Source organism: Trachypithecus francoisi, unplaced genomic scaffold (assembly GCF_009764315.1).
Source record: "Trachypithecus francoisi isolate TF-2019V2 unplaced genomic scaffold, Tfra_2.0 Lachesis_group12, whole genome shotgun sequence".
Lineage (NCBI taxonomy): Eukaryota > Metazoa > Chordata > Mammalia > Primates > Cercopithecidae > Trachypithecus > Trachypithecus francoisi.
The window spans coordinates 31,689,756-31,703,311 of NW_022681457.1; the positions used below are offsets into that span (position 1 = coordinate 31,689,756).

A 13,556-nucleotide genomic window follows, 5' to 3' on the forward strand; every position below is an offset into this window, starting at 1 on the left:
TTTCCATGTTATTATCTTTAGTTATAGATGATAAGGAAAATAAAACTCATTCTTACTCCTTAAAATATCCAAAGAAAATATAAAGAATGTGGTACAAAAAATAATTGAATTAATAGCTGAACCTCAGTTCAATTATTTTCTCTGGAATAATAAATTTCAACAGTGATAGCTTCATTTTTGTAACATTTTTTCAGTAGCTTTTTTAACCTTTAATAGAATTTTAACTGCTAAGCTACTCAATTTATATACAATAGCTATACTCCTTTGGGAAAGAATGTGCACATACTGCATAATTCTCTTTTTGATCTGCACCACCACCACCACCACCACCACCACCAAATGTCAATAAATTGTTTTTAATGGTCTTTCTATTTCTACAGACTTAAGTCATCCCTAAAATGTCTCATATAAGAAAAACAAAAAGGCCAGAGCATCCTTAAAAGGAAGTTGCTTTCAGGAAGTTCCTTTAATTTTATTACCTAGTGAAAGTTCTTTTTAATGTGTCTGCATGTTTGTGTTCCTTTTGGCCCCTGTAATAAAGTTTATAGATTAATTTATAAACTAGTGAAGCACCTACACCATTATGTTAGAATTTTGACTAAAAGGATTTCACATTTTTTAACACCAAAAAGAATTTTGTAATTCTGTTTCTCTGTAACAGTGACTAGGAGCCATGTCTGGGCAGTCAAAGCAAGTGTGGTGGAGGAAACACAGATAGAGATGGAGAGGATATGGAGAAAAAGGAAACCTATGTTAAATTCTGGCCACTTCTTAAAAATCTACATTGCACAGACCTGGCCAAATGAACATATTAATTATCCCACTTCACTAGCAAACAAACTATGTCAGAAAAGACAAATACTAAAAATTCAAAAAGAAAACACTGGCCAGTAATGCTTAACCTGAATAATTATGTTTTAAATCTTAATTTTAATTTTTATTTACCATATTTTCATATCTAGAAAAAAATGTGTATGGGCACATGCAAACATATTAATCTGGAAAAGGTAAAACTAGAAAAGCAATGCTGGAAAACAGATAGTCATTGAATAGCCACCTGCTTATTTTGAAGTAACACATACTTTAAACATGTTGTCTAGATTGAATTTTTCAAATAAACACACATCAATTCATTCCTAACTCAGGAGCTCAAATTCAGTCCCTTTTTTCTCTTTTTTTTTTTCATACTTTTTGATAGGATTATGAAAAAAGAATTCACATAACCAAAGAACAAGAAGAAAACTGAGTTAATTTTCATTAAATCCATTAGATACTAGGAAGACTTCATCTAATGTCATAATAAATCCTATTTTAGAATTTTTCCAAATAATGCTTTTAAAAAAATACTTGTGGTCAGAATGCAGGTAAGGAGGTTCTGTCATTGTTTTCCAGAGGAGAACAAACTAAGACCACTAAATGTAACCAGATGAAGCTTAGCAAACAGCCCATTTTTAACATGTTATGATGAGAATAGCCCAGTTCTCCCTTTCTAGGGTAGGAGGACAATTCCTTACACAAAGTATAGCTGCACACTCTCTAGCTGAGCTTTATCAGTAGGGATCCTTTAGAACATGTGCAGAAAATGGCATAGGAAACACTGGAGTATCATAGGTCAACCACAGAAGAATTCTCTCAGGAAACCAAGCAGTACTTGTGTATCCTACACACTAGGGAAGGAAGGAACCTTTATGAAAATATATGTAAATATACCATTATACTCCCTCAACTGGAGGCTTTCTGATGGTATATGATTGCTTGCTGTTACCCAGGTTAGAATATGAAATCACCCAAAATAAAGACGGGCAGGTATTAGTATTTGTTAATAAGCAAGAAATCAGCCAAAATGAAATATTTATGAAGAGTTTAAACTTTAATATATATCATTTATGTAAATAAATAAATTTGATAATCAAAACAGTCATGATTTACTTACACTACGATTCTAATAGCACATTTTTAATAGCATATTTTTGATGCCTCCCCAAAGCTATTTGTTGATAAGGCCATAGTACCATAAATCTTGCACTATGCCAGTGTTAGCACTATTTGGGTTTAGTGCAAGGCATATTCTCCCAGAATTAATACAACCTTATAAAATTTATTTTAGGTTATGACTAGGAATATTAGAACTTACATTCTATATATTATATGGTTTCAATTTCTATTCTAAATGGTGAGATTATACTAAAATTAAGCAAGTTTTAAGTGCTGTGGTTTTTAACAATTGTAACAATTGGTTAATTTTATTCTGATTATTTTTATTCAAGTACTGTAAATAATCTAAATTTTTCCTTAAAATTCAGTGAACAACTCTAAGATGGTTATTTAATTGCATTTTTAATTGCTTCCAAAAAGCTTTCCATTTACAGTTCTTACCCAGTAGATAGTATATAATATTTCCAGTTCAGGATGTATGTTTTTCTGCAATTAAACAAAATTAATTTTACCATGATCATTAGGGACTCTTTTCAGAAAACCATGGTAAACTTCTACTACATCACTAAAGAATGCCATACCATTTTTGCAATAGACCCCGTCCCAGCAAAGCAACATTTTAGACAATGGACAAGAAGATGTATCTCCTAGTGGCCAATGGAATCCTTATCCACTTGGGAGGCGGGATGTACCTCCAGACACCATTACTAAAAAGGTAACCAATTTTTAATTAATGATACAAACCATGAACCTTGCACAATCTACTGCAATATATAATCAATATTTTGTGTCTTATCATCATTTCTAAGTTTGTGATAACTTTAAGGTAAATAATATCCTACTATAGGAGTCTGGTTGACTGTAAGTACACTGAAAAGAATGGAAAAGGAACACTGCCAACTGTTCAAAGTTGGTAATAAATGTTTATAAACAAGGTCCTGCAACCTCTCTACAGATACTCTTACCTCTTACCACTCACCTTTGAAGTGCACATATAGAATGATATGTGATATACTTTTGACTCTCTTGGCTTTAACAGTGTGTTGTAACCAGTTTGCATAAAACAAAATTTGATTCACTATTTCTAAAGTTATGACAATTGATTCAGCAAATGTTTAGTGAACAACTATATGTACATTGCTATGTGTGGAGTACTTGCTAGATATTGAGGAAACAAAAATGAAAAAAACACAGTTTCTTACCTCAAGAGCCTTTTTATCTAGTAAGGTGTGCTGAGTGATAAGGAGGTAATTATAATATTACATAACAGATTACCACAGCAGGAATGAAAAGAAAGCCACAACTTGGGATAAGATACTTGCTACATATATGAGAGAAGAGAGAATTTGTATTTTAAAATATATTTTTTAAAGCCCTTACAAATCAGTAATGAAGACATACAACACAGTTTTTTAAACTGGCAAAATACAAGGGGAATCAGGTGGGTAAATAAATACTAAAACAAAACTGAACCTTTTTATCAATCAGGAAAATGCAAAAGAGATGCCATTTACATTTACTAGACTGGCAAAAATTAAGAAATCTGAAAAATACAGTTGTTTGTAGGTATAAGAGCAGTGGAAACTCTTTTAGACTTCTTATGGGAATATGAAACACCATCACCTTGGTTACAAATTTTCCTGCAAAGCTGAATATGCACATACTCTACATTCTATCAATTCTCCTCTTAAGGTATTAAAGTGAAAAAATTATCATACATGTCATTCAGAGTACATGAAATGTTTCCAATACCAGAAAACTGGAAAAAAACAAATGTTTACCACCAGGAGAGTATGTAAATAAATTATGTTAATCACACAAAGGAATATTTCAAAGCAATGAAAATTAGTAAACTATAATTACAATAATGTGTGTTAACTTTAGAAACATAATTTGAATGGAAAAATGTTTCAGGAGATGGCATAAATATGTAATACTATATTTACAAATCCCAAAACAAGCAAAACTCAAAATATATTATTTAGGCATAAGTACATAAGAAACCTATTGTTATAAGTAAATGGCAAATATAGTATTTAGAACTGTAGTTATCTCTAAAGGTAAGGTAGGGGATGGAATCAGGGAGAAAGTAGATATTATCGTTGGAACTATTCTAATTCTGAAATTGAATTATGGTTCTTTACACTCTACTTTTTAAGCTCATGAGTGTTCATTTTATAATTGTGCTTTGTAACCTACATATGTATTACGTACTTACATTCTTTGTAACCTAAGTGATTTTTCCCTTGATGACTACTTCAGTGCTTTCAAAAAATGCATTAAATATCAAATTTTATTTTATCCAAAATATTTGGTAATGCCACTGATTTACAGGCATTTATTTTATGCATGTTATTAATTTGACTATTGGGTAATATTCAGCACCATAGGTAAATATAATATGATGTGGTTAATGCTAAGGAGATGGGATACAGGGCTATGACAGCACCTGGAAAGGGTACCTGTTTAGTGAGGAAACTAAGAGCAGTGGTGTCAAATAAGGCTAGAGGGATACGCAGAAGCCAGATGATGCTGGGATTTATCCTGTGGGAAATGAGAACAGGAATATAAAGTGTTTTAAACAGAGAAAGGACATGATCAAATTTTTATTTAAAGAGCCCTCTGACAGCTTTTCAGAGAATGAATTAGCGAGGAGAAAGACTGGAGGCAATAGAACTAGTTAAGATTCTATAGTAATTCAGGTGAAAGTAAATGGAAACAATGGATGAGGGAAAGAAATGCTGTACTAGTCCATTCTCACATTGCTATAAAGAACTACCTGAGACTGGGTAATTTATACAGAAAAGAGATTTAATTGACTCACAGTTCCTCAGGCTGTATAGGAGGCATAGCTAGGAAGGCCTCAGGAAACACAATCATAGTGGAAGGCAAAGGGGAAGCAAGCATGTCTTCACATGATTGTAGGACAGAAAGTGAGAAGGGGGAAGTGCTATATACCTTTAAACAAACAGATCTCATAAGAACTCCATCACAAGAAGAGCAAGAGGAAAGTCCACTGCCATGATTCAAACACCTCCCATCAGGTCCCTCCTTCAACACATGGGGATTACAATTCGACATGACATTTGGGTGGGGACACAGAGCCAAACCATAACAAATTCATAGATCCAATATCATGATAAATGTTAGAGTCAAAACAATCTTGTGATTGGACATAGGGCATAGAGATAGATAAAAGTTCCAAGGTTGATACCCAAGCTTCTAATTTGGTCAGGCGAGTGATGATGTTCCATTCACTAAGATGGGAAATACAGAAAGAGTAATAGGTGGAAGTGGAGGAAGAGAGAAGAGTTTAGGTTTTTACGTGTTGATTTGAGGTAGTTTTAAGGCATCCAAGTGGAAATGTTCAGTGGATGTTTGGATATATTTATCCTAAGTTCAGTAGAGAAATCTTAGCTGGAGATACAAATTTAGGAATCATCAGAATATGTGTTATTGAGCCATGAATGAGGCAGAAGGGTGACACAGAACTCCATGGAACACCAACATTTAAGAGATGTACAGTACATAGGAAAAATAGGCAGAAAAGAAATAATCAAAGATGGGATCAATACAGTGATTTTACTGCAAGCTGTAGAAAATTCAAGGGAAACATTGTTGAACTTCAAGGAAGCACTTCACTAAACATGAGAAGTAGTTGACATTTGCACTATGCCTCAACTTTAGTACTTTATTCTCCCTTATTAAATACTTAGGGATTTATTTTCCCATTCCGCTCTGCCACCACACTGTTGGCTCTATCCTAAAATTGGTTTCTCTCGTAATTATAAGACTACTACCAATGATGATTGGTAATATGAGCTTCCTGTTTCAAATCCAGAGAGAGAAGCAAGCTTCCAGTAGCTGTCTCTTATGTGCAAAACCTTTCTTCCTCGAGTCTTTCAACAAGCCTCATCTTACATCTCACTGACCCAAAATAGCTAAGGACTTCCCATCCTAGAAAAAGAAATGGAGTTTTATGATTGGCTTTGGCTGATCAGTTGGAGTAGAGTAGACAGGGCTCTCAATTTCAATGACCGCTAAGAAACATGTAAAAGGAAAAACAAGGGAAAGTGGCACCTTGGAAACAGTGAGGGAAAAAATGTTTTAAGGAGGGAGTGGTCAACTGTCAAATGATGCACAAAAAAGTCAAGCAAGATAAGTATGACTAAAGGCTCCTTGGATTTAGCAACAAAGAGGTCATTGGTGATATCAGCAAAAGCAGTTTGCTTAAATGATGGTGTGGAATCCATAGGAATCTACATTAAAGGGTAAGTAAAGAAACCTATAAAACTCAAGAAAGAAGTAATGTACTAAATGTACTGTGTCTTCTTCCTACTATTATGATAAGCAGGTTCTGATTATCCCATATTATAGCAATTTTGCCTAAAATCTGAGATTCCTGAACCTATAAATAGATATGTCCACCTATCACCTCTCAGAGTAGAGAGAATAAGGACCACTTTAAATATTCAAATTTAGTTTATATTATATATTATATATTAGTTGAATAGTCAAGTTAATATTCAGTGAGAATCAACCTAAGGAAAGAAAAATGGTCATGGAAGTATTAGCCTGGGCTGCAAAATTTGCTGAAATAGATGTGATAATTGTACTATTAGTTATGGGGTTTCTTTTTGACTCTACAATGACATTTTTAAAAGTTAATATTATTTTTGCAGTTGTTATGGAGTGAGTAGTTAGGCTAGACATAATGGGAATGGAAAGATAGAAAGTGAATTATAAATTGAATGGGGAATCAAAGGAGAATAAGTGGTGAAGAATTCTTAGCCAGTGTCTGATTTGAGTCTATTTCTCCAAGCCTCTGTAGATTTTTTTTTTAATCTTGTCTCTCCAACTAAGCCATCAGAAAACACAGTAATACTGTAGGGATTTGGGGGGAATTATGGAAAGTCTTTGACTGAACTTGTGGCTCTCTGTTATGGCTATCATAGATTTTTGGTTACTCATGGCCATGCCAGCCAGCACTTCAAGCGCTATAGAGAACAAATATGGGTATCTTCCAAGCTGTGGATCCAAAACTTAGACACATAAAGTAATTGGACAAAAAGTGTTTATTTCTCAGAATTTTGCTTCTGTCCTATGCACCTGAGAGTTATAAAGTGATGGAAAAATGTTAAGAGTGTTAAATGCTGTCTTTTTTTTTTTTTTTTTTTTTGATGGAGTATAATTAGGTGGTAGATGTTATTCCTTTCTTGCTATGCAGTCCCAGACTCGGACTCACAATTTTTTTTCTTTTCTTTTCTTTTTTTTTTTTTTTTTTTGCATAATCTTGCTCTGTCGCCCACGCTGGAGTGCAGTGGCACGATCTCAGCTCACTGCAGCCTCCCCGTCCTGGGTTCAAGTGATTATCATGCCTCACCCTCCCAAGTAGCTGGGATTGCAGGCATTCACCACCATGCCTGGCTAATTTTTGTATTTTTAGTAGAGACAGAATTTTGCCATGTTGGCCATCCTAGTCTCAAACTCCTGACCTCAAGTGATCTGCCTACCTTAGCTTCCCAAAGTGCTGGGATTACAGGCGAAAGCCACCGTGTCTGGCCCAAAATCTCAAATTTTGATGTCTATTAGTATTAAAAGTTTAGGATTCACTGCTAGAAGAACATTTTATAGCTATGTAAATCCCCCACCCAAAATTCCAGGCAGTATTATATGAATACTTTAAGAACTGCTGTTTAAAAATTTTGCAATTGCTGAAAACAACCATGGTTTCAGAAGGAGAGTTTGTATTTCAGAGTCCTATTACATCACTTCTGTTACTCCTACAGTCTATCAGATTATGCCACAGTCACTATAGTCACAATATTTGGTTCCATGTGTTAAATTTTTACATAAGGCAGTGTGTTAAATGCTTTAACGTATTTCTTTATCTAACTTTCACAGCAACTATATGAAGTAAGCACTATTTATTTTGTTAAAGAAGAAACTCATACTCAGAGATTAGGTTACTTGCCAAGCTCACATGGGTAACTTATCATTTTATATTTCCCTCCAATATGTAACAGAAAATAATATGAAAGTGATATTATAAAAGATAAATGCAAAAACACGTTATTTTAAATTCAGATATTGCACTCTGATTTGGTCAAATCCTCTGTAGGGATGACAAGGCTGTTTTGCCCTAATTCTAAAATGATACTCTTTTAAAAGGATTAGGAGTCTTAAACACGTTGAATATCTGTAAAATGTAAAATTAAAGGATAATATCTGCAAGGGTATGTTAGAATGATGGAGCAGAAAAACATTGCAGCTAAAAGGCTACAGTGACATATTAAAACCATTGAAACCAAACACTTCCCTTCTAGAATGGATAACCAAGAAACTATAAAATCCTAGCATTTTAAAATCTGAAAATTCTTTAGTAACAAAAGACTAGGCATTCAAAGGTCTCCTTTAGCATCAGTGACTCTTTCCACCCTTAGTGTCTGTTCCCTCCCTGAGTGTTCTAGGTTAAGTGCATAATGACTTGGCAGTTGGAGAAATAAAGATGGCTAACAAGGGTCAATATCAGAGTGGACTCAGAGGAAGAGGAAGGCTTTAAAAATTTGCTGATTAGTCTTGGCTCACAAACTTACCTCTTATGCTGAACTTGCCTGTGATTTTCTCACATCTACAACATCAATTCAGAGATTAAGCACTTCAGGATGGCCAGGATTGTCATCTCTGAGACATATCTAGGAATTTATCAGAAGAAGAAGAAACTAGAAGAGTGTGTGTGTGTGTGTGTGTGTGTGTGTGTGTGTGTGGTCATTTTCATGTTCTTCTTATTCTTCCTTTACCCCACCCTACCCCCAAATTGTAATTTTTGCTTTTTCTAAAATACGTTTTTTAAGATTTTTTAATTAGGCTTATCAGGAGGAATATTCATTTCTTATTTTAATTGTGTCATTTGTCATGTTTTTTAATGTAATACATTTCAATGTTTCTTTCTATAAAAATTTAGAAAGGTAAGATCTAAAATATCTTTTGAAAATCATAAATTGTTTTTCTGTCAACCATGTGGCCAAATCATCATTTGTGCTTTAAAATAACTGGATCAAATTTCTTTTTTTTTTTTTTATTTAAGTTCTAGGGTACATGTGCACAACGTGCAGGTTTGTTACATATGTATACATGTGTCATGTTGGTGTGCTGCACCCATTAACTCGACATTTACATTAGGTATATCTCCTAATGCTATCCCTCCCCCCTCCCCTCTCCCAACAATAGGCCCTGGTATGTGATGTTCCCCTTCCAGAGTCCAAATGATCTCATTGTTCAATTCCCACTTATGAGTAAGAACATGAGGTGTTTGGTTTTCTGTTCTTGCGATAGTTTGCTGAGAATGATGGTATCCAGCCGCATCCATGTCCCTACAAAGGACACGAACTCGTCCTTTTTTATGGCTACATAGTATTCCATGGTGTATATGTGCCACATTTTCTTAATCCAGTCTGTCAGTGATGGACATTTGATTGATTCCAAGTCTTTGCTGTTGTGAATAGTGCCGCAGTAAACATACGTGTGCATGTGTCTTTATAGCAGCATGATTTATAATCCTTTGGGTATATACCCAGTAATGGGATGGCTGGGTCAAATGGTATTTCTAGTTCTATATCCTTGAGGAATCGCCACACTGTTTTCCACAATGGTTGAACTAGTTTACAATCCCACCAACAGTGTAAAAGTGTTCCTATTTCTCCACATCCTCTCCAGCACCTGTTGTTTCCTGACTTTTTAATGATTGTCATTCCAACTGGTGTGAGATGGTATCTCATTGTGGTTTTGATTTGCATTTCTCTGATGGGCAGTGATGATGAGCATTTTTTCATGTGCCTGTTGGCTGTATGCATGTCTTGTTTTGAGAAATGTCTGTTCATATCCTTTGCCCACTTTTTGATGGGGTTGTTTGTTTTTTTTCTTGTAAATTTATTTGAGTTCTTTGTAGGTTCTGGATATTAGCCCTTTGTCAGATGAGTAGATTGCAAAAATGTTCTCCCATTCTGTAGGTTGCCTGTTAACTCTGATGGTAGTTTCTTTTGCTGTGCAGAAGCTCTTTAGTTTAATTAGATCCCATTTGTCAATTTTGGCTTCTGTTGCCTTTGCTTTTGGTGTTTTAGACATGAAGTCCTTACCCATGCCTATGTCCTGAATGGTATTACCTAAGTTTTCTTCTAGGGTTTTTATGGTTTTAGGCCTAACATTTAAGTCTCTAATCCATCTTGAATTAATTTTCATATAAGGAGTAAGGAAAGGATCCAGTTTCAGCATTCTACTTATGGCTAGCCAATTTTCCCAGCACCATTTATTAAATAGGGAATCCTTTCCTCATTTCTTGTTTTTGTCAGGTTTGTCAAAGATTAGATGGCTGTAGATGTGTGATATTATTTCTGAGGACTCTGTTCTGTTCCATTGGTCTATATCTCTATTTTGATACCAGTACCATGCTGTTTTGGTTACTGTAGCCTTGTAGTATAGTTTGAAGTCAGGTAGCGTGATGCCTCCAGCTTTGTTCGTTTGGCTTAGGATTATCTTGGCAATGCGGGGTCTTTTTGGTTCCATATGAACTTTAAGGCAGTTTTTTCCAATTCTGTGAAGAAAGTCATTGGTAGCTTAATGGGAATGGCATTGAATCTATAAATTACCTTGGGCAGTATGGCAATTTTCACAATATTGATTCTTCCCAAACTGGATCAAATTTCTACTGGGATTTTACTTGGTAATATAAGTCAGTCTATTATAAAAACTTTTCAGAAGACCAGAATAAACCAATGTAATTTAACATAAGTACAACTTATTTAAAAGATATTTAAAAGTACAACTTAAGAAAAATCACCTTAACCTATATATCTAGAAATTTAAAGAAATGCATTTTATTATTTTATAAATATGTAAAATAGATAATCATGACCAGTTGTGGTGGCTCACACCTGTATTCCCAGCACTTAGCACTTTGGGAGGCCGAGGCAGGCGGATCACTTGAGGCCAGGAGTTTGAGACCAGCCTGGCCAACATGGCAAAACTCCATCTCTACTTTAAAAATGTCAAAAAATTAGCCAGGTATGGTGGTATGCACTGTAGTCCCAGCTACTGGGGAGGATGAGGCATGAGAATCACTTGAACCCAGGAAGGGGAGGTTGCAGTGAGCTGAGATCATACCACTGCACTCCAGCCTGGGTGACAAGAGCAAAACTCCATTCCTCCCTCCCCCCCAAAAAAAGCTAATTGTTAAATTACAGTCACTGAAAAGTAAATTTATTGAAATTGTTTTCCACTGAAAAGAAATATTGTTATCAGTACTCTGTGTATGTAGAACTGGAATAAAAGTAACTATAATTTTTGGCTTTTGTAATTTAACTGAGACTAGGCATTGTGCTGTTGAGGTCCCTTACATCAAAAGTTGGGGAGAATGTAGCTTATTTGCATAGAAATAGAAAAAAGTCTGAAATAGATGAGAAAGAGAGATGAGGATTTAAATATTGGGGAAAAAATAGATGGCAGAAAGTAGAGTAGATCATGAGGCTGTAAGCAAGCAAGTCAAGATGTGGAAGAAGCAGATACAAAAATCACCCAGGTAAACATTACATATAAGAGATGCGGAAATAGAATTGTTTCTTATTTCCGTTAACCTCAAAGTCAAGAATATCTGTTCTGGTTTAGAGTAAAATTGAAACTGAAAAATGATTCTAAAACCTGAGTGATTGTCAATGCTGTAACTAAATTCTCCTTTTGTACAGAAGCAAATATGTCAAATAGAATTGTTTTTTGCCTTAGGCTTTGTATTTTTTCCCTCCCAAAGAAATGCATGTTGTTAACAGTGAAGAACCCCCAGGAGTAATGTCTTTACTTCATTGGTCCATAAGCAAATGAGAACAATCTTCTCCATCACTGGGAGTAATACCAGTCTCAATCACGAGACTTCTCTTTCCTGTTTCTCTTTCCCAAGCCTCGTTTTTCTCCTCCGACAGTAACACATTTTTCACTGATCAGAGTAAATGTTGTTTCTGGTAGACTAGGCAGTCACTAAAACTCAGAAACAAATTGGAGTTCCTTACAGAGAGTCATTCTCAATTCCAAACAGCTTTCTAAATGCTAGGAAAAGGGATCTTTTGAGTCAGTAGGTAGGTGGAGATTCTCTTTTCCCTCATCTTCTTCCCCTACCCTCCTTTTGGTGAGGTCACTTAGGACTTTGTATCAAGCAGTGTAAAGACTGCATTGGTACCTGTGGTAACAACATATTCTGCTGAGGCTGCTGAGGAAAAGTAGCTTCAAGAGACAGCGGCCAAATGCATTCACTATCGGTAAGCTCTGCCCAGAAAAAGAAATGAGTTCAGTGAAAGGCCAGATTGATTAAATCATGTAATTATAATTTTTAATTTAAAAAATGTTTAGCACAATCTGTAGCCCCTGGAGAGACATTTCTTAAACAGAAATTATGCAGTTTTTCTCCTGACCAAAAGCCATTTTTTTCAGGACATAAAAAAGTGGAAAAGTGGGAAGATACCAAATGTATCCAAATAAAAAGAGCCTTCATCTCCAGTGAAACTATGAAAATGACTCTTTAGATCTGCAGAAATACAACCCTACTTTCCTTGGAGTTTTGGTATCTAGAAATAACCTAGAACTGAATTATTTGTGTGGCTAATAAGTACCTACTCTTTAATTTCACCTCTGGTTGAAAAGGAACTTTTAAGTAGTAGTTACAATCATACCGGTCACCTGAGAGGCAGTCAACCACTGTCACACAAATATCCTCCAAGTTAGGACAGGTTAGGAGAAGGAGAGGTAGGTAGATGAAAATTATACCTTATAGAACCTTTGATTAGTGGTCAGTTATTGACAACATTGTTAGGCACCCACCAAACACCAATAGGAGGCTTTTGAGATTTCTGATGCTTATATTAATGATATATTAGTAATATATTAAGACACCCCTTTACTTCCCCTGCCTATCGAATGTATGCCTGCATCCCTACTAAGTTCAGTATGGTCTTTATGGCGGTAACATTAGTTATTGCTCTGGAACCAAATAAAAATGCACTGTTGAGGTTGTAAAAATTACATTGTGCAGAACAATCCAAAGAACAATTATATGAATATCTGCAGGCTCAAATCAAGTTGCACTCCTTTTACATAACTTTGCCAGTAATCTCATTCAGATGAATTCCAGGTACTCTTTTGAAACATATCTTAATTTATATATTACCATGTTATTTTTTTCCAGAAAATCAGTAGAGCCATGCCTTTTGCTATACTTGGGAAAATAAGACTAAACGCGTCCAATTAGAGTCACTGTCCCCGCAACTGCAAATTATTGATATAAGATAGAGATGGTATATACATTTATTTGTAGACTTGCTTGTTAATAATTATTAGCCAATGCCAAATAAACCAAAGTACATGACCTGGAGGAAATCAGAAATTCCATGAAAATGAGACCTTTCAGAGGCAGCTCCATGACTTAATAATAGCAGTTGAATCAGGAAAAAGGATTTGAAGAAATTAGTAAAACAATTTATTTAACGATCCACTTCAATTATTTATTTTGTTAATCTGAAGAGCAAGGATAATATATTTCTAATTGATTGATTTTAGTATTATTTAATTGATGGGTGTTTTTA

The 13,556-nt window shown here is 34.9% G+C and overlaps 1 protein-coding gene across 1 annotated transcript in view; it reads left to right on the forward strand.

The window, feature by feature from the left end:
* The window catches only part of LRRC7 (leucine rich repeat containing 7), a 586,898-nt gene that overhangs the window by 491,900 nt on the left and 81,442 nt on the right, over positions 1 to 13,556 (forward strand). The window contains exon 22 of the mRNA XM_033228849.1: positions 2,531 to 2,650. Within this exon, the coding sequence (XP_033084740.1) occupies positions 2,531 to 2,650 (120 nt within the window). The remainder of the gene's footprint in view (positions 1 to 2,530; positions 2,651 to 13,556) is intronic.